Genomic DNA, 23734 nt, shown 5'->3' on the forward strand with positions numbered 1-23734 from the left:
GATAGGTGGGAAAGTAAGTTGTGAGGAGGACACAAAAAATCTGCAAAGGGATATAGACAGGCTAAGTGAATGGGCAAAAATTTGGTAGATGGAGTATAATGTGGGAAAATGTGATGTTATCCACTTTGGTAGGAAGAATAAAAAAGCTAAATATTATTTAAATAGAGAGAAACGACAAAATGCTGTAGTACAGAGGAATCTGGGGGTCCCCGTTCATGAAACACAAAAAGTTAGTATGCAGGTACAGCAAGTAATTAGGAAGGCAAATGGAATGTTGGCCTTTATTGCAAGGGGAATAGAGTATAAAAGTAAGGCAGTCTTGCTACTACCGTACAGGGCATCGGTGCGGTCACACCTGGAGTACTGCGTACAGTTTTGGTCTCCTTATTTAAGGAGCGTTATACTTCCATTGGAGGCTGTTCAGAGAAGGCTCACTCGGTCGATTCCTGAGCTGAAGGGGTTATCATATGAAGAAAGGTTGAGCAGGTTGGTCCTATACTCATTGGAGTTTGAGAGGTGATTTTATTGAAACATATAAAATTCTGAGGGGCTTTGACAGGGTAAGTGCAGGGAGGATGTTTCCCCTCGAGGGGGAATCTAGAACTAGGGGGCATAGTTTCAGAATAAGGGGTTGCCCATTTAAAACGGAGATGAGGAGTGTTGTAAATCTATGGAATTCTCTGTCCCAGAGAATTGTGGAGGCTTGGTCAATGTATACATTTAAGGCGGAGATAGACACATTTTTGAGCGATAAGGGAGTAAAGAGTTATGGGGAGCGGGCAGGGAAGTTGTGTTGAGGCCAAGATCAGATCAGCCATGATCTTATTAAATGGCGGAGCAGGCTCAAGGGGCCAAATGGACTACTCCTGCTCCTATTTCTTACGTTCTTATGTTTATTGCCCCAGTCTGCCATTTTATTTTGTCGGCTGACTCTTGGGTCAGCCCGATAATTGCGGCCCTCGTGTCGACTGGGCCACCACCATGCAGCTTGGCGCTCCATTTTGGGTGCGGGGCTGCTAGCCCCATCAATAGCCTTCCTGACAACTTAGTGGCGGCCAGCAAAGGGCCTGCAGAGTGCGCAGCGGCCCTGCCCTTTAATTGAAGGAGGGGCGTTGTAGCATGTTACAGATACTCCGTGTAGCACTGGCCTCTTCAGCGCAGCGCTGGACTCACACAAGCGCACCTCCAACGAGGCGCAGCACCTGAGATAGCGCTCCGCCTCATGGCAAGGGCGCAGGGCCCTATCCCATCGGGGCCGGGCGATCAAAGTCCCGGCACCGGAAGCTGACCGTCCCCAATCGGGGCGCGGGGCAATTGTGGCCCCAAGGAGTTTAATCGAAACACAGGAACTTAGTTGCTTGGTGATATTGTGAAATGAGCCTTAAGTTGCACACAAAAGTCTGTGAGAAGGTAAATTTAATTGCGATAGCATGTCGGTTACACAGAAATACATAGTTTAAAAGCCTACAGTTAACCACTTCTATGATGCATTGAAGAATACATGCACGTTTATATACTTTCTTTCCTCGGGTTTTACACTTTTAGGACTTGTGGTAATAACAGGTGCTACAGTGACAGTCTGTGTGATTCTCGATCTTCAGGTTTCCCATTAACATCACCTACAAATATTAAGAAATAAACCAGTGTCACCGTGACATCTAATACACATACACATCTTCTCGGACTGGGTACCGAACGGCATCAGTGTGCAGCAACTAGTCTGCTGCTTTTCTCATCTACATTCTCCCCTTCTCAACCCTCCACCAGTGCTTGCCTCCCATGGACAACCCTTCCCTTCCAGCACCTCACTCAAGTGGTCATCATTGACATGTGAGCCTTGACAATAGGTTTTAGCAGGCTATTCGACTGCAGGAAGTATCACAGCCAAGTCCATTTCTATTCTCACCTGGCATCTACCCATGTACATTTTACGCAGGGGCCACTGGACAGCAATCGCGAGTAGAGTCATTCTTCATCGCCCTCACCCGCCCTCAATACAGGGTCACTGAAGCCAATTGTATCAGTACAGGTTTGGACTTAGAACTTTCAATGCAATCTTCTTATTTAACCTTTTGGTGAACTTCCAACTGCAGCAACCATGGGTGCCCTCTCTAGGGGTGTGGTTTGGAAGTTATTCCAGTGTAAAGGCCGGAAAAAGACACGGGAGGCTCGACGATACCTCTCCCCATACTATTTCAATATCAATGTGAAGCTGGGGGCTGCCCTGAATGAGCACGTGAGGGGTATGTGATCGGAGAATGGGCTCCATTGCGTCGACACAAGAGGTGCACAGACTCAAATCCAGTGAACTTTAAAAACATGGGGCCGTTTTGATAAATCATTTGCAAGTCGTTTGGTAGAACCCATTTAGGAAGCATTCTAATGCTCAATTTGGGGGTCTATTTCTTTGCCAAGCCCAGTTTGTCTGTTATAAGAGGAATTTTTGTTGTGTGGACTTTATTGACTGGTGCGATTTTTACATTTCCTTCTGCAGTGTGTTATTTGGCTTTCTGTTATTGTTTTATATTAATAGAAAAAAATACAAAGGACTTTAGCAATGAAGCTAAATACTGTGCCTCACTGGGCAGCACTCTCACCTCTGGATCAGAAGGTTGTGGGTTCAGGTCCCAGTCCAGGCACTTGAACACAAAAATCCAGGCTGACACTCCAGTGCAGTGCTGAGGGAGTGCTGCACTGTCAGAGGTAGCAACATTTTTAAGATTAAACATAAAACCAAGATCCAAGATCTGTCCTCTCAAGATCCCACGGCACTATTTCGAAGAGGAAGTTCTCCCCAGTGTCCTGGCCAATACTTATTCCTCAACCACCGTCACTAAAACAATAATTATCGAATCATTAATTACATTGCTGTTTGTGGGAGCTTGGTGTGTGCAAATTGGTTGCTGCGTTTCCCACATTACAACAATGACTACACTTCAAAATTGGCTTTAAAGCACTTTGGGATGTTGTGTGGATGTGAAAGGCAACATGTAAATGGGTGTTACAGTCTCATTATAAGATTATTGGTCAATTTTCCCTTCAGGTGACTTTCTGAATGAATTGATCCCCTGGGGAGGGTGGTAATCAATTATCAATTGTCAGTGTGCCAGGCAGAGTGACCATTGCTTCTTGTTAACATGTAATGATCCTGCCGAGAGGTCGAGATCATTATTTGACGAATTGTTCTGACGCTGTGTGTGTACCAAATGGTTGGCGGGAGACCGAGTGTGAGCAAATTCTACTCACACTGTGGAGGGCTCAGTGCACCGGAGCTCAGTCCTGGCCTCACCTGACAACCATGCCCACACATTTCAGCTGAGGGTCACTGGGAGCTGGATATCTGGCTGATTTTTCCCTCCCTTACCTTTCGGCACCTCTGCGATCACTGTCGCTGGGATCAGGAAATTCAGCACAGAATGGAGACTGGATTTCCAGTCTTTCAGGCTCAGGATCAAACAAGGGCATTGCATTTAGCCAGCAGGGTGCTCAGACATTTTTATAAGCAATGCAGCTCCAGCTATAAACTGTACACACGCAGTGTGACTGTATTCCTATTTATCTGGCATCGAAGTGAAGCTCCCGATTGGAGCCTTGCTGGGCTGGAGCGTGGTTACGGAATCAACCCGTAAAAGTGTCGGCTGTGTCTCAGTGGGCAGCACTCTCGCCTCTGAGTCAGAAGGTTGTGGGTTCAAGTCCCATTCCAGGGAATTGAACACAAAAAAATCTAGGCTGGTATTCCCAGTGCAGTGCTGAGGGAGCGTTGCACTGTCAGAGCTGCTGTCTTTTGGATGAGACGTTAAACCGAAGTCCTGTTTGCCCTCTCAGGTGGATTTAAAAGATCCCATGACACTATTTTGAAGAAGAGCAGGGGAGCTATCCCCGGTGTCCAATATTTATCCCTCAATCAGCATAACAAAAAAACAGATTATTTGGTCATTATCACATTGCTGTTTGTGGGAGTTTGTTGTGTGCAAATTGGCTGCCGCGTTTCCCACATTACAACAGTGACTACACTCCAAAAGTACTTAATTGGCTGTAAAGCACTTTGAGATGTCCGGTGGTCGTAAAAGACACTATATAAATGCAAATCTTTCTTTCTTTCTATAACGTTGTAACCGGATTATAAAGGTAGGCACATTTAGATTATTAAACTGAATAAGCTAAGTGGCATTGTATTGAATGTAATATTGAGAGTTTAAAACATGATAGACAGAGCCACCGAACGGTTCCAGGCTTCTGATCATAGTGGGGGGGGGGGGGGAGGGAAGCCAGTGTGATATGAGATTACGTTTTCTTTTCAATAAAGATTGAAAGAGATAAGACATAAAAGGAGCTCACAAGAAAGGGTACCAGCAGCTGTGTGAACGGGAAACACACAAGGCGGTAGTGATGACATCTGCAATGAAATATATTAGATTTCAACTCCCAAAATCTCAAGAGGGCATCTCTTCGATCTACTCTGAGACTAGCGTAAGCACCAAAGACATCTCCTGCAATATGTGAGAATTATCGGTACCTGTATCTCATATATACTACATACTCAGACATTTTCAGTGTTTTCCTACGCCTCGTACCTCGTACTAGGAGGTAAAGACTGTATGACAATATGCTAAAAATCTCCACAAGGGCAATATGAGAATATCCTATATAAAGCCTCTGTCTTGTGCTCCTGTTTGCTGAAGGTCCACACCAGGAGCCTAACCTGGCAAAACAATCTGTCAAATGTATTTTATTTAGTGCACCACTTGTTTGGGTGAAAGAATGGAAAACATTTCCAGTCTTATTACCAAATTCAATTCTTGTGATAGGATTTTCCACTTCAACCAAAAGCACCTACCTTGGAAAATAATTTAGCTACGCAGCACGTGGCCTCTGAAGTGATATTCTTGGGGACAAGCATTGTCTTCTTGGACCGCATTGGTGTGGGATAAGCACGGGAGAAACAACAGCCTTTACACTGGAAGATGGGCAGTCCTGTTCTTGAAAAACGCGGGTTCTCCTTTAGGCGACAGTCTGGGCAACCTTCGGAGGGAAACAGAGTATGAACAGATGGGGTCATTCCTTCAAATACTGGATTGGACACAAACTACCTGCAAAGGTGTTGTGCAAATCATTTTCTGTTACTCTACATACATGACACAAGTCATATCAAAATGTGCCATCAGCCTTGTTGTGGTCATTTCTGGCAATTTTTCTGTTTCCATCCATCCCCCAAGAGATAAATGCACAGGCTCTTAAGTTTGTTCATGTTTGGTTGTGTCAGAAGTGAATGCAGGTTATATTTGTACTGCAGAGGGAACCAGAATGGTCCCTGGGGCTTTAGTTTAAGTAGCAGATCCCAAGCAACAATAAGAAAACTGCAAATGTGTAATACATAGAATTACATTGAGTTTACAGCCCAAATTCAGAGAAATTCAGCCCAACTCTTCCATGCCGGTTTTTATGCTCCACACTATATTTCTTCTCACCCTATCAGCAAAACCTTCTGTTCCTTTCTCCCTCATGTGCTTATCTAGCTTCCCCTTAAATGCAACTAAACTATTTGCCTCAATTACTCATTGTGGTAGCGAATTCCACATTCTCGCCACTCTCTGGGTAAAGAAGTTTCTCCTGAATTCCCTATTGAATTTATTAGTGACTATCTTATATTTATGATCACTGATTTTGGACACCCCACAAGTGAAAATACAATGATGATGAGAATAACAGGGGCCATTTTCTGACTTTGTGCTCCCGGTGAGAAATTTCGCCCACTGAGGCAACATGTTGGAAATTAGGGCAAGTGCTATGTGTTCATTGTATTCAGCTGGTGGGTATTAATTGGGGACTCTCTTGCTCTCAAATATATATGTGAGTAGGCTGGGGAACGGTTGCAAGCCTATCTTGAGGTGCACAATATGTACTGTGTGTCTCTGTGACTGAAGCCCTCTAAAGCCTAGGCTTTAGTATTCCTATTGGCTCTACAGGAGAGTAGGAAGAGGGGGAGCAATTTGATTGCTTCCTTGTTAGCTCTCCATATTGGGAAAGTGAGGGAGAACCCCAACTACAACTATACCAACTGGAAGAAAAGAATATCTACTTGGAAGGAGGGAGACTACTGCCAACCAAAGATCAACACATGGTAGGTGTTGGAGCACTTTCTCTTCAAGATTATCAGCTGTAGGTGGGGGGAGGAAGAAGATAAAGGCTGAACAATTGTGAGGGGGGTGTGTGTGCTCTTTCAAAATCAACTGGGCTGCAGACCCCTATACACACAGCCGTCCTGCCCCCATTGCCTGGCTCGGGACAGCTGGGGCCGCCTGGGTGAAGTTTATCTTTCCATTAACAAGACTTGGTGGAGGTCTGTGCCTGGGCAGTTCCACCTGTTCAGGGTGACGACATCTCCTCCCACTACCAGCAAGATCCTAAAGACTTGTATTTAACAACTAGAAAATGCACCTCTGCAACATACCCAGCCGCCCATCGAGCCCCGTTTTGAGTGGTGACCCCACCTCTGCATTCCTCCTTCCTGAGAGGCAACCTCTTCCTTTGTTATTATTCATGTTTCTTTTTTGAGTGGAAGGGAGAAGGTATCTCTCCCATCCTGACACCACAATGGGTTTTCCTTTTTTCTAAACCACTCTGTTTAAGGAAAAGTCGATATTAATCTCAGGCCTAAAACTTGGGGTGAGTGCAGCCCTTAATAAACAGCAATGGCGACTTCCTCTTCGCTGGTGACGGGGCAAGCAAGGACATACGCGGGTGTGGCAGCTATAGACACCCCTGCTGCCCTGTCGCCTTCCACCCTTAACAACAAAAACATGGGGTGAAGAGCTACACTCAAATTCTAACTTGATTTGTTAAGTTTTATTTCAATTGGGTTTCATTTACGGTGTATTGGTTGTGCCCCTTTAAAAGTGGGCAGTCGCTTTGTTTTAATTGGTGATGGCACCAGCCATCAATCACTGACATGCACATATAAAAGGTGCAAGTGACTGAAGACTAGGCTCTGCTACTCTATCCTTCATCGCCTGGCTATCTGACTTTTTTCCAGACTGATTTTGGAATGTTGAATGCTGTCTAGTATAGCCACTGACAGTGACATACATGCTTGTTAAAGAAGGGCTGGAACAAGGCTGGCCCACAAACATGATGAACACCCTGAATCTCACCAGCACCAGTAGCACGGATGTGATGGGCATGAATTAATTCGATTTTGTTTTCTCTCCATGAAGCCTTTGGGCAAAAAGGGAAGTAAACAGAACACCGTATATACAGTTTAGCTTTATTAAAAAAAGCTACCAATCAAACATATACTTGAACAATCTCACACGTTATTTGTATTTCAGTATGAAGTGGTGCAAATTGGAAGGAAGAATAAGGAAGTCACATACTGCTTGGAAAGTAAGTGTCTAAATGGGGTAGAGAAGCAGGGGGACTTGGGAATACAGATACACACATCACTGAAATAGCGACGGAGGTTAACGAGGCCATAAAATTGCAAATAATGGGGTTAATTTCTAGCGGAATAGAACTGAAAAGCAGAGAAGTTCTGTTATAGAACCTTGGTCAGCTCACACTTCAGTTATTGTGTGAAGGTCTGGTCTGCACATTATAAAAAGGACAGAGGCACGGGAACAGGTGCAGAAAGGGTTTTCAAGGATGATATCAGAACTGCGAGGATATAGGTATCAGGAAAGCCTGAACAGGCTGGGGTTCCTTACTCTAGAACGAGAACACGGATGGGTGACATAATAGAGATCTTTAAAATTAAGAAGGGGTTTAGAATCATAAAATCATACAAATCATAAAATCATCAAGATACAACACAAAGGGCCCAAAATTCCACATTGACTTTTTCTGGCCCTATTTAAAATTAACGGCCGATTTTTTAAGCCAAGGTAGCGCCACCCCCCCACCCACCCCACAAAAATCCAAAGTTTTGCCATTTTTCTTTTTGAATTTGGCGCCACGCAGAAAGATCTTCGCTTGTGTGGGTGGAGCTAATTGATAGCACCGGAAAACCATGCAGGATGCAGGAAAAAAACTCCTGTTTTCCACCCCCGAAGTGACGAGTCTGCTCTTTTTTAAGAGCCATTCGATCTGTGAGTATCTGTGAAACCAAAAAAACGATCCAGAGAACTCATCATATCCTAACAATGGAGACTGAATCTGAAAGGAAAATGGACAAGAGATTTACTGAGGATGAAAATGAGACCCTGTAGATGCCATTGAAAGGATATGTCAGCAGATTGGCAACAAGGATGCCGGCAAGCTGAAACCCTCAGCAATGAATAAAGCTTGGGACCGTATGGCAGAAGAGTTTTCAGCGGTGGCATCTGTCCAGAGGGACGGCAAGCAGTGCAGCAAGAAGTGGCAGGACTCTGGCCAAGTAGTTAATGTAAGTAATATTCTTATGTATGCACTGCAATTACTAGAATTGGAAATGTGAATTGTAAAAGCAGGAACGGCGAGGTCGGGGCGATGGAGCGGCGAGAGATTGTAGATGGAAGTGACCGGGGCCCAGGAGAGGCGCGGGTTCGGGGCCCAGAAGAGGCGAGGGCCCAGGGGCAGCAAGGGCCAGCCCACACTGCGATATGTGTGCGCACTAGGTCCGTGCAGCAGAGCTGGTCTCCAGTCATCCTGATTAATCCTTGCCATTGGACCAAGACCTAGCTCTGTCAAGCCCGTGTGGTGGCTGGTGTACAACGGCCACCACACGTTAAAAATACACCCATAGGCATCTTCCACCTTCAATATGCAGTTTGGGACCTGGAATATTAGATCCTTCATTGAAACGTCTGTGAACTCATTGAACTCGTTCCTTTTTGGCGTGGAAGCAAGTCATCCTTGCGTTGAGGGACCGCCTAAGATGAAGGAGAAGAAAGTATGTGACTATCTGTGTGTGCCACAACAGCAGAAGGTCCCTCTCTTAAAAAATTGTATTTTCATCTTTGCAGAAGAAGTTGCCACACAACAATCAAGAGCAGACAAAAATCGGCAGAGGTGTGCCAAATATGCACCACTTATACCATTAGAAATGAGGGTCGCTGGTATGATTGGTGCTGGCTTCAGAAGATCGACCAACCTTGCACAAGCTGGGACCAACTTCCCGAGAGAGGATAAGTCCTGCAAATTCCACAGTCTGGGTTGGCTAAATGTTAAGTACTGTGTGGGCTACGCTTCAGTTTAAAGGGGATGTACTCTCCGCCGGCTACGAATGTGCTATCATTCATCGTGGTCCTTCAAATGAGCCTGCGCTATGTGAGCTTACTCATGTCACCCTGCCCCCTCCCCTCCTGCTAACCATTCGTCTGTTCTGTTATATTTTGCAGATGTTGCACACGCATCATTGAATGAAGGTCAATCCCCCACCGCGGCACCAGAACCAGTGGATGATGAGCAAGATCTTCCACGGCACGGTGAGGCTGAAGAGGAGGAGAATCAGGAGGAACAGGATGACGCCGGTATTGGTGACATTGCATTTGGAGGATGTGGTGCCAAACAGGCATGTACCAAGCCCTTTCGAGGCCACTACGGGACGTTTAGTGGTTGTCCGGCCTCCGATTTCGCGGCGGGTCCCAGTGGGTTGCAGCACACCACACCCAGGGTACAGGTAACAAGGGGAAGGAAAGCTCAACATTTCTCTCCTGAAATGCATGATACACCGGAGGTGGCAGAGCTCATGGGAATGAGTGGGGAGAGCATTGAACTTACCAGATTGCTCATTGAGACCATGGGTGGGATGCAGGCGAGAAATAGCGGGACTGTCGGCAGAAGTAGCAGGATTGCCGCGAGGAATGGAAGCAACACTGTCGGCAGGAGTTGCAACACTGTTGGGAGAGATCAGGGAGGGAATATCCGAGATAGCTGGTGCAATACGGCAGGAATTTATTTTCTCAGAGGGTTGTATATTTGTGGCATTCGCTGCCTCAGAGAGCTATGGAAGCCGGGACATTTAATAGATTTAAGACAGAGATAGACAGTTTCTCAACTGATAAGGGAATAAGGGGCTATGGGGAGCGGGCGGGGAAGTGGAGCTGAGTCCATGATCGGATCAGCCATGATCGCAGTAAATGGCAGAGCAGGCTCGAGGGGCTGTATAGCCTACTCCTGCTCCTATTTCTTATGTTCTTATGTTCTAACACACGCAGGCTGTCATTGCCCAGCAGCAATTGATGGCATCAATTGATGCCAATCCTACTCCAATACCCAGACCAACCTTGGTTGATCCACAGCCTGAAGAAGCCGAAGTTGCTCAAGCTGGGACTTCCAGATTGCCGTCTCCTGTGTCTGATAACCAAGAAGTGCAGTGCCGTACCCGAGACAGTAACAAACACCTCAGGGTCACCGGCAATAGGACCAAGGCTGCGCCATCGGCCAATGGTAATGGCAAGTACAAGAGGGGCGAGGCAAAGAATGGCAGGCGATACGGCGGTGTTTGATTAATTGGGAGGAGAGATGGCTGCAGCTAAAGTTTGTTTGTCGCTGTTGCTGTTGTTGTGCTGTTCTTTTGTTCTTTTATTGTTATTTCAGTGATTTTAATTGAAAAGTTTAGTTTGATACAAATGTTTTTATGAAAGTACCATACAAGTGTACAAATGTTTAATAAACTTAATTAATTTTTCAAGTAAATCAGAATTATGTAGACATTATTTTTTTCAAGTAAACTAACAAAACAGTATTTTTCCCTGTAAACCAACATTATGTGTTCTATTATTTCAAGTAAACCGATATCATGTACATTATTTTTTCAAGTAAACCAACACATTATGTCCATAATTTTTTAAGAATAACAGGTGCAAATAGTCAACATGGTGCGACACAATGGTCAAACGGCCATTCAGCCTTCATGCTGAAATGCCCTCAAGGATTAGCTGATGACACAATGCTCTTGCAATGGCGTAAGGTCCATGAGGCCTCCTCCTTCGCCGTCGTCGTCGTCCTGCGGGTTGAGGGGCTGGTCCTCCTGCTGCTGCTACTCCTCCTCAGCCTCCTCCTCTTCTTCCTCCTCCTCCTCCTCCTCCTCATCAGCCTCCACCTCCTCTCACTCTCTCGCCTGAGGTGGCTCTTCAATGTCCAGTGCCTGTTCCCGCACGATGGGTAAGTCGTGCAGCATGCAGCACACGACAGTGAAGCGACCGACCTGGTCAGGGGAGTATTGCAGTGAGCCTCCAGAGTGGTCCAGGCATCGGAAACGTTGCCTTAGCACTCCAAATGTCTTCTTGACGATGTTGCGTGTGGCTATGTGGCAGATATTGTAGTGACGCTCGCCTTCTGTCTGAGGGTTCCAGAGGGGGGGGTCATGAGCCAGATGGCAAACCCGTAACCTTTGTCTCCCAGAATCTAGCTCTGCCCTTGTGGCTGCTGCTGTAACATAAAAGATACAGCGCTCTCGCGTAGGATGAAAGCATCATGGAGTGTTTGCTAGTGCTGTTGGGGAGGGTTTAAACGAATATGGCAGGGGGATGGGAATCTATGCAGTGAGACAGAGGGAAATAAAATGGGGGCAGAAGCAAAGGATAGAAAGGAGATAAGGAAAAGTGGAGGGCAGAGAAATCAAAGGCAAAAATCAAAAAGGGCCACATTACAACATAATTCTAAAAGAACAAAGTGTTAAAAAAACAAGCCTGAAGGCTCTGTGTCTCAATGCGAGGAGCATTCGTAATAAGGTGGATAAATTAATTGCGCAGATAGCTGTTAAAGGATATGATGTAATTGGAGTTACGGAGGCATGGCTCCAAGGTGACCAAGGCTGGGAACTCAACATCCAGGGGTATTCAACATTCAAGAAGGATAGACAGAAAGGAAAAGGAAGTGGGGTAGTGTTGCTGGTTAAAGAGGAGATTAACGCAATAATAAGGATGGACATTAGCTTGGATGATGTGGAACCTGTATGGGTAGAGCTGCGGAATACCAAAGGGCAGAAAACGCTAGTGGGGGTTGTGTACAGACCACCAAACAATAATAGTGAGGTTGGGGATGGCATCAAACAGGAAATTAGGGATGCTTGCAATAAAGATACAGCAGTTATCATGGGTATACATATAGATTGGGCTAACCAAACTGGTAGCAATACGGTGGAGGAGGATTTCCTGGCGTGTATAAGGGATGGTTTTCTAGACCAAGATGTCGAGGAACCAGCTAGAGAGCTGGCCATCCTAGACTGGGTGTTGTGTAATGAGAGAGGATTAATTAGCAATCTTGTTGTGCGAGGCCCCTTGAGGAAGAGAGACCATAATATGGTAGAATTCTTCATTAAGATAGAGTGACACAGTTAATTCAGAGACTAGGGTCCTGAACTTAAAGAAACATAGCAACATAGAAAATAGGTGCAGGAGTAGTCCATTCGGCCCTTCGAGCCTTCCCCCACCATTCAATAAGATCATGGCTGATCATTCACCTCAGTACACCTTTCCTGCTTTCTCTCCATACCTCTTGATCCCTTTAGCCGTAAGGGCCTTATCTAATACCTTCTTGAATATATCCAATGAACTGGCATCAACAACTCTCTGCGGCAGGGAATTCCACAGGTTAACAACTCTCTGAGTGAAGAAGTTTCTCCTTATCTCAGTCCTAAATGGCTTACCCCTTATCCTGAGACTGTGCCCCCTGGTTCTGGACTTCCCCAACATCGGGAACATTCTTCCTGCATCTAACCTGTTCAGTCCCGTCAGAATTTTATATGTTTCTATGACATCCCATCTCATCCTTCTAAACTCCAGTGAATAAAGGCCCAGTCGATCCAGTCTCTCCTCATATGTCATTCCTACCATCCGGGGAATCAGTCTGGTGAAACTTCGCTGTACTCCCTCAATAGCAAGAACATCCTTCCTCAGATTAGGAGACCAAAACTGAACACAATATTCCAGGTGAGGCCTCACCAAGGCCCTGTACAACTGCAGTAAGACCTCCCTGCTCCTATACTCAAATCCCCCAGCTATGAAGGCCAACATACCATTTGCCTTCTTCATCGCCTGCGTACCTGCATGCCTACTTTCAATGACTGATGTACCATGACACCCAGGTCAAGTTGCACTTCCCCTTTTCCTAATCTGTCACCATTCAGATAATATTCTGCCTTCGTGTTTTTGTCCCCAAAGTGGATAACCTCACATTTATCCACATTATACTGCATCTACAATGCATTTGCCCATTCACCTAACCTGTCCAAGTCACTCTGCAGCCACTTGGCATCCTCCTCAGAGCTCACACCGCCACCCAGTTTAGTGTCATCTGCAAACTTGGAGATATTAAATTCAATTCCTTCATCTAAATCGTTAATGTATATTGTAAATAGCTTGGGTCCCAGTGCTCAGCCCTGCGGCACCCCACTAGTCACTGCCTGCCATTCTGAAAAGGACCCGTTTATCCCGACTCTCTGCTTCCTGTCTGCCAATCAGTTCTCTGTCCACGTCAGTACATTACACCCAATACCATGTACTTTAATTTTGCACACTAATGCCGTGTGGGACCTTGTCAAAAGCCTTTTGAAAGTCCAAATACACCACATCCACTGGTTCTCCCTTGTCCACTCTACGAGTTACATGCTCAAAAAATTCTAGAAGATTTGTCAAGCATGATTTCCCTTTCATAAATCCATGCTGACTTGGACCGATCCTGTCACTGCTTTCCAAATGTGCTGTTATTTCATCTTTAATAATTGATTCTAACATTTTCCCCACTACTGATGTCAGGCTAACTGGTCTATAATTACCCGTTTTCTCTCTCCCTCCTTTTTTTAAAAAGTGGTGTTACATTAGCTTCACTCCAGTCCATAGGAACTGATCCAGAGTCAATAGACTGTTGAAAAATGATCACCATTGCATCCACTATTTCTTGGGCCACTTCCCTAAGTACTCTGGGATGCAGACTATCAGACCCCGGGAATTTATTGGCCTTCAATCCCATCAATTTCCCTAACACAGTTTCCCGCCTAATAAGGATATTTTTCAGTCCCTCCTTCTCACTAGACGCTCGGTCACCTAGTTATTTGTGTCTTCCTTCGTGAAGACAGAACCAAAGTATTTGTTCAACTGGTCTGCCATTTCTTTGTTCCCCATTATAAATTCAAGTGAATCTGACTGCAAGGGACCTACGTTTGTCTTCACTAATCTTTTTCTCTTCACATAGCTATAGAAGTTTTTGCAGTCAGTTTTTATGTTCCCGGCAAGCTTCCTCTCATACTCTATTTTCCCCCTCCTAATTAAACACTTTGTCCTCCTCTGCTGAATTCTAAATTTCTCCCAGTCCTCAGGTTTGCTGCTTTTCTGGCCAATTTATGTGCCTCCTCCTTGGATTTAACACTATCCTTAATTTCCCTTGTTAACCACAGTTGAGCCATCTTCCCCGTTTTATTTTTACTCCAGACAAGGATGTACAATTGTTGAAGTTCATCCATGTCATCTTTAAATGTTTGCCATTGTCTATCCACCGTCAACCCTTTGAGTATCATTCGCCAGTCTATTCTAGCCAATTCACGTCTCATACCATTGAAGTTACCTTTCCTTAAGTTCAGGACCCTGGACTCTGAATTAACTGTGTCACTCTCCATCTTAATAAAGAATTCTACCATATTATGGTCACTCTTCCCCAAGGGGCCTCGCACAACAAGATTGCTAATTAGTCCTTTCCCATTACACATCACCCAGTCTAGGATGGCCAGCCCTCTAGCTGGTTCCTCGACATATTGGTCTAGAAAACCACCCCTGATACACTCCAGGAAATCCTCCTCCACCGCATTGCTACCAGTTTGGATAGCCCAATCTATATGTAGGTTAAAGTCGCCCATGATAACTGCTGAACCTTTATTGCAAGCATCCCTAATTTCTTGTTTGATGCTGTCCCCAACCTCACTACTACTGTTTGGTGGTCTGTACACAACTCCCACTAGTGTTTTCTGCACTTTGGTATTCCGCAGCTCCACCCATACAGATTCCACATCATCCAAGCTAATGTCCTTTCTTACTATTGCGTTAATTTCCTCTTTAACCAGCAACGCTACCCCACCTCTTTTTCCTTTCTGTCTATCCTTCCTGAATGTTGAATGTTAAATGTTGAATACCCCTGGATGTTGAGTTCCCAGCCTTGGTCACCCTGGTGACATTTATCCGTGATGCCAATTATATCATATGCATTAATTGCTGCCTGTGCCATTAATTTGTCCACCTTATTAAGAATACTTCTCGCATTGAGGCACAGAGCTTTCAGGCTTGTCTTTTTAACATACTTTGCCCTTTTAGAATTTTGCTGCAATGTGGCCCTTTTGATTTTTGCCTTGGGTTTCTCTGCCCTCCACTTTTACTTTTCTTCTTTCTATCTTTTGCTTCTGCCCCCATTCTACTTTCCTCTGTCTCCCTGCATAGGTTCCCATCCCACTGCTATATTAGTTTAACCCCTCCCCAACAGCACTAGCAAACACTCCCCTGGGACATTGGTTCCGGTCCTGCCCAGTTGCAGACCATCCGGTTTGTACTGGTCCCACCTCCCCCAGAACCGGTTCCAATGTCCCAGGAATTTGAATCCCTCCCTTCTGCACCACTTCTGAAGCCATGTATTCATCTGAGCTATCCTGCGATTCCTACTCTGACTAACACGTGGCACTGGTAGCAATCCTGAGATTACTACCTTTGAGGAAGAAAGGTAAGTTCAATGGTATGAGACGTGAATTGGCTAGAATAGACTGGCGAATGATACTTAAAGGGTTGCCAGTGGATAGGCAATGGCAGACATTTAAAGATCACATGGATGAACTTCAAAAATTGTACATCCCTGTCTGGCGTAAAAATAAAACGGGGAAGGTGGCTCAACCGTCGCTAACAATAGAAATTAGGGATAGTGTTAAATCCAAGGAAGAGGCATCTAAATTGGCCAGAAAAAGCAGCAAACCTGAGGACTGGGAGAAATTTAAAATTCAGCAGAGGAGGACAAAGAGTTTCATTAGGAGGGGGGAAATAGAGTATGAGAGGAAGCTTGCAGGGAACATTTAAACTGACTGCAAAAGCTTCTATAGATATGTGAAGAGAAAAAGATTAGCGAAGACAAATGTAGGTCCCTTGCAGTCAGAATCAGGTGAATTTATAATGGGGAACAAAGAAATTGCAGACCAATTGAACAAATACTTTGGTTCTGTCTTCACTAAGGAAGACACAAATACTCGGGGGCCGAAGGTCTAGCGAGAAGGAGGAACTGAAGGAAATCCTTATTAGTCAGGAAATTGTGATAGGGAAATTGATGGGATTGATAGTCTGCATCCCTTAAGTATTAAGTACTTAAGGAAGTGGCCCGGGAAATAGTGGATGCATTGGTGGTCATTTTCCAACAGTGTATAGACTCTGGATCAGTTCCTATGGATTGGAGGGCAGCTAATGTAACCCCACTTTTTAAAAAAGGAGGGAGAGAGAAAACAGGGAATTATAGACCAGTTAGCCTGACATCAGTAGTGGGGAAAATGTTGGAATCAATTTTTAAAGATGTAATAGCAATGCATTTGGAGAGCAGTGACAGGATCGGTCCAAGTCAGCATGGATTTATGAAAGGGAAATCATGCTTGACAAATCTTCTAGAATTTTTTGAGGGTGTAACTAATAGAGTGGACAAGGGAGAACCAGTGGATGTGGTGTATTTGAACATTCAAAAGGCTTTTGACAAGGTCCCACACAAGAGATTAGGGTGCAAAATTAAAGCACATGGTATTGGGGGTAATGTATTGACGTGGATAGAGAACTGGTTGGCAGACAGGAAGCAAAGAGTATGAATAAACGGGTCCTTTTCAGAATGGCAGGCAGTGACTAGTGGGGTACCGCAAGGTTCAGTGCTGGGACCCCAGCTATTTACAATATACTTTAATGATTTAGACAAAGGAATTGAATGTAATATCTACAAGTTTGCAGATGACACTCAGCTGGGTGGCAGTGTGAGCTGTAAGGACGATGCTAAGAGGCTGCAGGGTGACTTCGACAGGTTAGGTGAGTGGGCAAATGCATGGCAGATGCAGTATAATGTAGATAAATGTGAGGTTATCCACTTTGGTGGCAAAAACAGGAAGGCAGAATATTATCTGAATGGTGACAGATTAGGAATAGGGGAGGTGCAACGAGACCTGGGTGTCATGGTACATAGTCATTGAAAGTTGGCATGCAGGTACAGCAGGTGGTGAAGAAGGCAAATGGTAAGTTGGCCTTCATAGCAAGAGGATTTGAGTATAGGAGCAGGGAGGACTTACTGCAATTGTACAGGGCCTTGAATATTGTGTACAGTTTTGGTCTCCTAATCTGAGGAAGGACATTCTTGCTATTGAGAGACTGCAACAAACAGACTAATTCCTGGGATGGCAGGACTGACATATGAAGAAAGATTGGATCGACTAGGCTTATATTCACTGGAATTTAGAAGAATGAGAGGAGATCTCATAGGAACATATAAAATTCTGATGGGATTGAACAGGTTAGATGCAGGAAGAATGTTCCTGATGTTGGGAAAGTCCAGGACCAGGGGTCACAGCCTAAGGATAAGGGGTACGCCATTTAGGACCGAGATGAGGAGAAACTTCTTCAATTAGAGAATTGTGAACCTGTGGAATTCTCTACCACAGAAAGTTGTTGAGGCCAGTTCGTTAGATATATTCAAAAGAGAGTTAGATGTGGCTCTTACGGCTAAAGGGATCAAGGGGTATGGAGAGAAAGCAGGAATGGAGTACTGAAGTTCCATGATCAGCCGTGATCATATTGAATGGTGGTGCAGGCTCGAAGGGCCGAATGGCCTACTCCTGCACCTATTTTCTATGTTTTGATGTTTGGATGTTCCCTGGATATTTGGCATCCACTGCCATGATATGCTGCATATGGTCACACACAATCTGCATGTTTAAGGAGTGGAACCCTTTTCAGTTCCAGTAAACCTCCGAATCGTCTAAAGGTGCTCGCAGGACAATATGCATTCAGTCAATGGTGGCCTGTATCTTGGGGAAGCCAGCAATTCTTGAGAAGCCTATAGTCCTTTCATACTGTGCCTCCCTGGTCATCGGGAACTTGATCAAGTCGCCCCTCTGTGCATACAGTGCAGTAGTCACCTGGCGAATGCACCTATGTGTAGCATGTTGCGAGATGCAGCATACGTCCCCAGTTGATGCTTGAAAGGAGCCGGAGGCAAAGAAAGCAAATGCTGCAGTCACCTTCACCTCTACAGGCAGTGCAGTCCTCCTCCCACCTTTATAAGCTGGCATATCTCTGCGACCACCTCCTTTCCAAAGCACAATCTTCTGACGCACTCTGCCTCACTCAGGTGCAGGTGTGAGCGCCTCTCCCTGTAAACACGATCTGGGTAAGGCCTCCTCCCCATCAGTCTGCTAGCTCTCTGATGCCTCAGATATTGCTGCCGAATTAGCCTTCTCCTTCGAAAAGCCAGCAGACAATATGCATGCAGCAGATTTGGCACTGTTAGAATTGCCCCCATTGCTTAAATTTCCTTCACAACGAATTCAGTGCTCACAAAAAGCAAGCACACACAGCCTTCCCTCCAATAGGTTAACGCCCTGGTCGATCGAACCCACTCTGCGCATGCGCAACACTCGACTCGAAGCTCGGTTTCCAGGGTAATGCGACGCACAATCACAAGTCAGCAGAGATTTCAGCCAGAAATACAACATATAAAATCAACACTGGGGGAGGGGGGATGGGAAATGTACAAATTTGCACCGAACTGTTGACATCCCGTCTCCTCCGCTGCTCACCAGTCGGGCTCGAGGCACACAGGGTCGGAGCGCCGGCTGGCTGGCAAGATCGCTCCCTTGGCCGGACACAGGAGCTCAGCACTTGGCTTCCACCTCCCCCCGGGCTTCTTTGGAACCCAAGTGTCAAGCATCTGTGTCCGGCTGAGAGAGCGATCCTGCCGGCCAGCATGCTGACCCTGTGTGCCTCGTGCCCGCCCAGTGAGCAGCGAAGACGGGACATCAACAGTTGGGTGGTGGTGGAAGTTAAGCACCCCTCGCGCAATTTCACTTTTCCACTGGAATAAAGTTTACCTTTTCCCTCCGCACATTTTAAGTAGTTTATATACGATATAAGTATAGTTGTCTCCCTCCAAAAGCTATAAATCAGCTCCGTTTAGAACAATAGCGTCGATAACACTGATTTCAATGGCCCCGATTGGGTAAGGTTTTTCAAGGCGGTCCCCAGCGCCATTTTTGAAAGAATCCTTATTGGTAAAACTCACAAAAACTGGCAAAAATGGTGCTACGGGTGGGTTGGACCCCGAATGACGGCATTAAAAACGGTACTTAACAAAAACGGCCGTTACCTGTTAAAGACGGTGTTATACTCTTGGCAAAATTAAGTTAGCTCCAAAAAACACTGATACCTCCAAAATTTTGGCGCTAAATGGTGGCAAGTTTTGAGCCCAAAAGGGAGGCCATTCAGCCCGTCGTGCCTGTGCCGGCCCTTTGGTAGAGCTATCCCATTAATCCCACTCTTTGCTCTTTCCCAGAGCCTTGTATATTTTTCCCTTCAAGTATTTATCCAGCTCTCTTTTGAATGTTACTATTGAATCTGCTTCCACCACCCTTTCAGGCAGCGCATTCCAGATCACAACTCGCTGTGTTTTTAAAAAAAATGTTTCCTCGTGTTGTCTCTGCTTTTTTTGCCAATCACCTTAAATCTGTGTCCTCTGGTCACTGAGCCTCCTGCCACTGGAAACAGTTTCTCCTTATTTACTCTATCAAAACCGATCATGATTTTGCACACCTCTATCAAATCCCCTCTTAACATTCGCTGCTCTAAAGAGAACAACCCCAGCTTCTCCAGTCTATCCGTACAACTGAAGTTCCTCATCCCTGATACCTTTCTAGTAACTCTCCTCTGTGTTACATAGAAACATAGAAACATAGAAAATAGGTGCAGGAGTAGGCCATTCGGCCCTTCTAGCCTGCACCGCCATTCAATGAGTTCATGGCTGAACATGCAACTTCAGTACCCCATTCCTGCTTTCTCACCATACCCCTTGATTCCCCTAGTAGTAAGGACTTCATCTAACTCCTTTTTGAATATATTTAGTGAATTGGCCTCAACAACTTTCTGTGGTAGAGAATTCCACAGGTTCACCACTCTCTGGGTGAAGAAATTCCTCCTCATCTCGGTCCTAAATGGCTTCCCCCTTATCCTTAGACTGTGTCCCCTGGTTCTGGACTTCCCCAACATTGGGAACATTCTTCCTGCATCTAACCTGTCTAACCCCGTCAGAATTTTAAACGTTTCTATGAGGTCCCCTCTCATTCTTCTGAACTCCAGTGAATACAAGCCCAGTTGATCCAGTCTTTCTTGATAGGTCAGTCCCGCCATCCCGGGAATCAGTCTGGTGAACCTTCGCTGCACTCCCTCAATAGCAAGAATGTCCTTCCTCAGGTTAGGAGACCAAAACTGTACACAATACTCCAGGTGTGGCCTCACCAAGGCCCTGTACAACTGTAGCAACACCTCCCTGCCCCTGTACTCAAATCCCCTCGCTATGAAGGCCAACATGCCATTTGCTTTCTTAACCGCCTGCTGTACCTGCATGCCAACCTTCAATGACTGATGTACCATGACACCCAGGTCTCTTTGCACCTCCCCTTTTCCTAATCTGTCACCATTCAGATAATAGTCTGTCTCTCTGTTTTTACCACCAAAGTGGATAACCTCACATTTATCCACATTATACTTCATCTGCCATGCATTTGCCCACTCACCTAACCTATCCAAGTCGCTCTGCAACCTCATAGCATCCTCCTCGCAGCTCACACTGCCACCCAACTTAGTGTCATCCGCAAATTTGGAGATACTACATTTAATCCCCTCGACTAAATCATTAATGTACAGTGTAAACAGCTGGGGCCCCAGCACAGAACCTTGCAGTACCCCACTAGTCACTGCCTGCCATTCTGAAAAGTCGCCATTTACTCCTACTCTTTGCTTCCTGTCTGACAACCAGTTCTCAATCCATGTCATCACACTACCCCCAATCCCATGTGCTTTAACTTTGCACATTAATCTCTTGTGTGGGACCTTGTCGAAAGCCTTCTGAAAGTCCAAATATACCACATCAACTGGTTCTCCCTTGTCCACTCTACTGGAAACATCCTCAAAAAATTCCAGAAGATTTGTCAAGCATGATTTCCCTTTCACAAATCCATGCTGACTTGGACCTATCATATTACCTCTTTCCAAATGCACTGCTATGACATCCTTAATAATTGATTCCATCATTTTACCCACTACCGATGTCAGGCTGACCGGTCGATAATTCCCTGTTTTCTCTCTCCCTCCTTTTTTAAAAAGTGGGGTTACATTGGCTACCCTCCACTCCATAGGAACTGATCCAGAGTCAATGGAATGTTGGAAAATGACTGTCAATGCATCCACTATTTCCAAGGCCACCTCCTTAAGTACTCTGGGATGCAGTCCATCAGGCCCTGGGGATTTATCGGCCTTCAATCCCATCAATTTCCCCATCACAATTTCCCGACTAATAAGGATTTCCCTCAGTTCCTCCTCCTTACTAGAACCTCCGACCCCTTTTATATCCGGAAGGTTGCTTGTGTCCTCCTCAGTGAATATCGAACCAAAGTACTTGTTCAATTGGTCCGCCATTTCTTTGTTCCCCGTTATGACTTCCCCTGATTCTGACTGCAGGGGACCTACGTTTGTCTTTACTAACCTTTTTCTCTTTACATATCTATAGAAACTTTTGCAATCCGTCTTAATGTTCCCTGCAAGCTTCTTCTCGTACTCCATTTTCCCTGCCCTAATCAAACCCTTTGTCCTCCTCTGCTGAGTTCTAAATTTCTCCCAGTCCCCGGGTTCGCTGCTATTTCTGGCCAATTTGTATGCCACTTCCTTGGCTTTAATGCTATCCCTGATTTCCCTTGATAACCACGGTTGAGCCACCTTCCCTTTTTTATTTTTACGCCAGACAGGAATGTACAATTGTTGTAGTTCATCCATGCGGTCTCTAAATGTCTGCCATTGCCCATCCACAGTCAACCCCTTCAGTATCATTCGCCAATCTATCCTAGCCAATTCACGCCTCATACCTTCAAAGTTACCCTTCTTTAAGTTCTGGACCATGGTCTCTGAATTAACTGTTTCATTCTCCATCCTAATGCAGAATTCCACCATATTATGGTCACTCTTCCCCAAGGGGCCTCGCACAACGAAATTGCTAATTAATCCTCTCTCATTACACAACACCCAGTCTAAGATGGCCTCCCCCCTAGTTGGTTCCTCGACATATTGGTCTAAAAAACCAATACTTCTGCACTCCAGGAAATCCTCCTCCACCGTATTGCTTCCAGTTTGGTTAACCCAATCTATGTGCATATTAAAGTCACCCATTATAACTGCTGCACCTTTATTGCACGCACCCCTAATTTCATGTTTGATGCCCTCCCCAACATCACTACTACTGTTTGGAGGTCTGTACACAACTCCCACTAACGTTTTTTGCCCTTTGGTATTCTGCAGCTCTACCCATATAGATTCCACATCATCCAAGCTAATGTCCTTCCGAACTATTGCCTTAATTTGCTCCTTAACCAGCAATGCTACCCCACCTCCTTTTCCTTTTATTCTATCTTTCCTGAATGTTGAATACCCCTGGATGTTGAGTTCCCAGCCCTGATGCAACACCTTGTAACCAGCATTCTACCGCCACCAGAGGGCGCATCTGTTGGAGTTCCAAGGGATCCCAGCATCCCTTGGGAGCAGTGCATATAAGCAGGCCTCCCATGCTGTTCTGGCACTCTGGAGTCAGAATAAAGCGACTAAGGTCACACTTACTCAAATCTACAGTACTCATTGCTTTATTTGAGACATAACACTCTGAACTCTGAACCCTCACTAAGGTCTTGACATTCTTCTTAAATTTCCTCTGCCATGTGTCTGCCCATTTTACTAGTCTGTCTATGTGCTCCTGAAATCTGTTACTGCCCTCATTGTTTACTACATTTCTCAGTATTATGTCATCTGCAACCTTTGAAATTATGCCCTGTACACCCAAGTCCAGGTCATTAATATATATATGAATATATATCAAAAGGAGCAGTGGTCCTAATACTGGGGAACACCACTGTATCCTTCCCTCCTGTCTGAAAAACAACCACTCACCACTACTCTCTGCTTTCTGTTATTTAGCCAATTTTGTATCCATGCTGCCTCTGCCCCTTCAATCCCATGGGCTTTAAGTTTGCTAACAGTCTATTATGTGGTATTTTGTCAAGTGCCTTTTGAAAGTACATATGCACAACATTGGTTTAACCCAGCCTTTGATTTTTATTTAGAAACAGTCCCCTTTAGCAGCGACCAGCATGGGAAGATTGCCTTTGATTTGCAAGAGCTCCCACTCGCAGGATGGCCATACCCTTTGGAATTCCCTCTTTCCCTCTTGCAGCTGGAGGTGAAGGAGGATTTGCACAGGATTCTCCAAGGGAGGACAGCCCGTACAGCAGACAAGTGGCATAGACCCACCATTACCCAATGTAGGCTGGTCCAAAGATCTATCAGATCTCCTTGGGCATGTCAACAGAGATATGCCTTTTCCACCTCTTCTTGAAGGAGGCCTTTCTGTAGGTTGGGATTGTGCCCTTTCACTGCCATTGTGCTATGAAAGTAGTTTTGAGAGGCTGGAAGTTGAAAAGATGTAGAATGATGTGTTAGGGGGACGAAACAGACACAGGTTACTGTGGAGACAAAGCTACCTTCTCTATCAAATAATGGCAAAAGTGCTG

At 45.3% G+C, this 23734-nt stretch overlaps 1 protein-coding gene across 1 annotated transcript in view; it reads right to left on the reverse strand.

The window, feature by feature from the left end:
* Window positions 1–1427: 1427 nt before the first annotated feature.
* Window positions 1428–23734, reverse strand: part of LOC139272734 (glycoprotein hormones alpha chain-like) — a 184201-nt gene continuing 161894 nt past the window's right edge. Inside the window, exons 4-5 of the mRNA XM_070888836.1 lie at window positions 4838–5022; window positions 1428–1619 (exon numbers count right to left, since the gene is read on the reverse strand). Coding sequence (XP_070744937.1) covers window positions 1542–1619; window positions 4838–5022 — 263 coding nt within the window. The 3' untranslated portion in view covers window positions 1428–1541. The remainder of the gene's footprint in view (window positions 1620–4837; window positions 5023–23734) is intronic.

This window comes from Pristiophorus japonicus, chromosome 9 (assembly GCF_044704955.1).
Source record: "Pristiophorus japonicus isolate sPriJap1 chromosome 9, sPriJap1.hap1, whole genome shotgun sequence".
Lineage (NCBI taxonomy): Eukaryota > Metazoa > Chordata > Chondrichthyes > Pristiophoridae > Pristiophorus > Pristiophorus japonicus.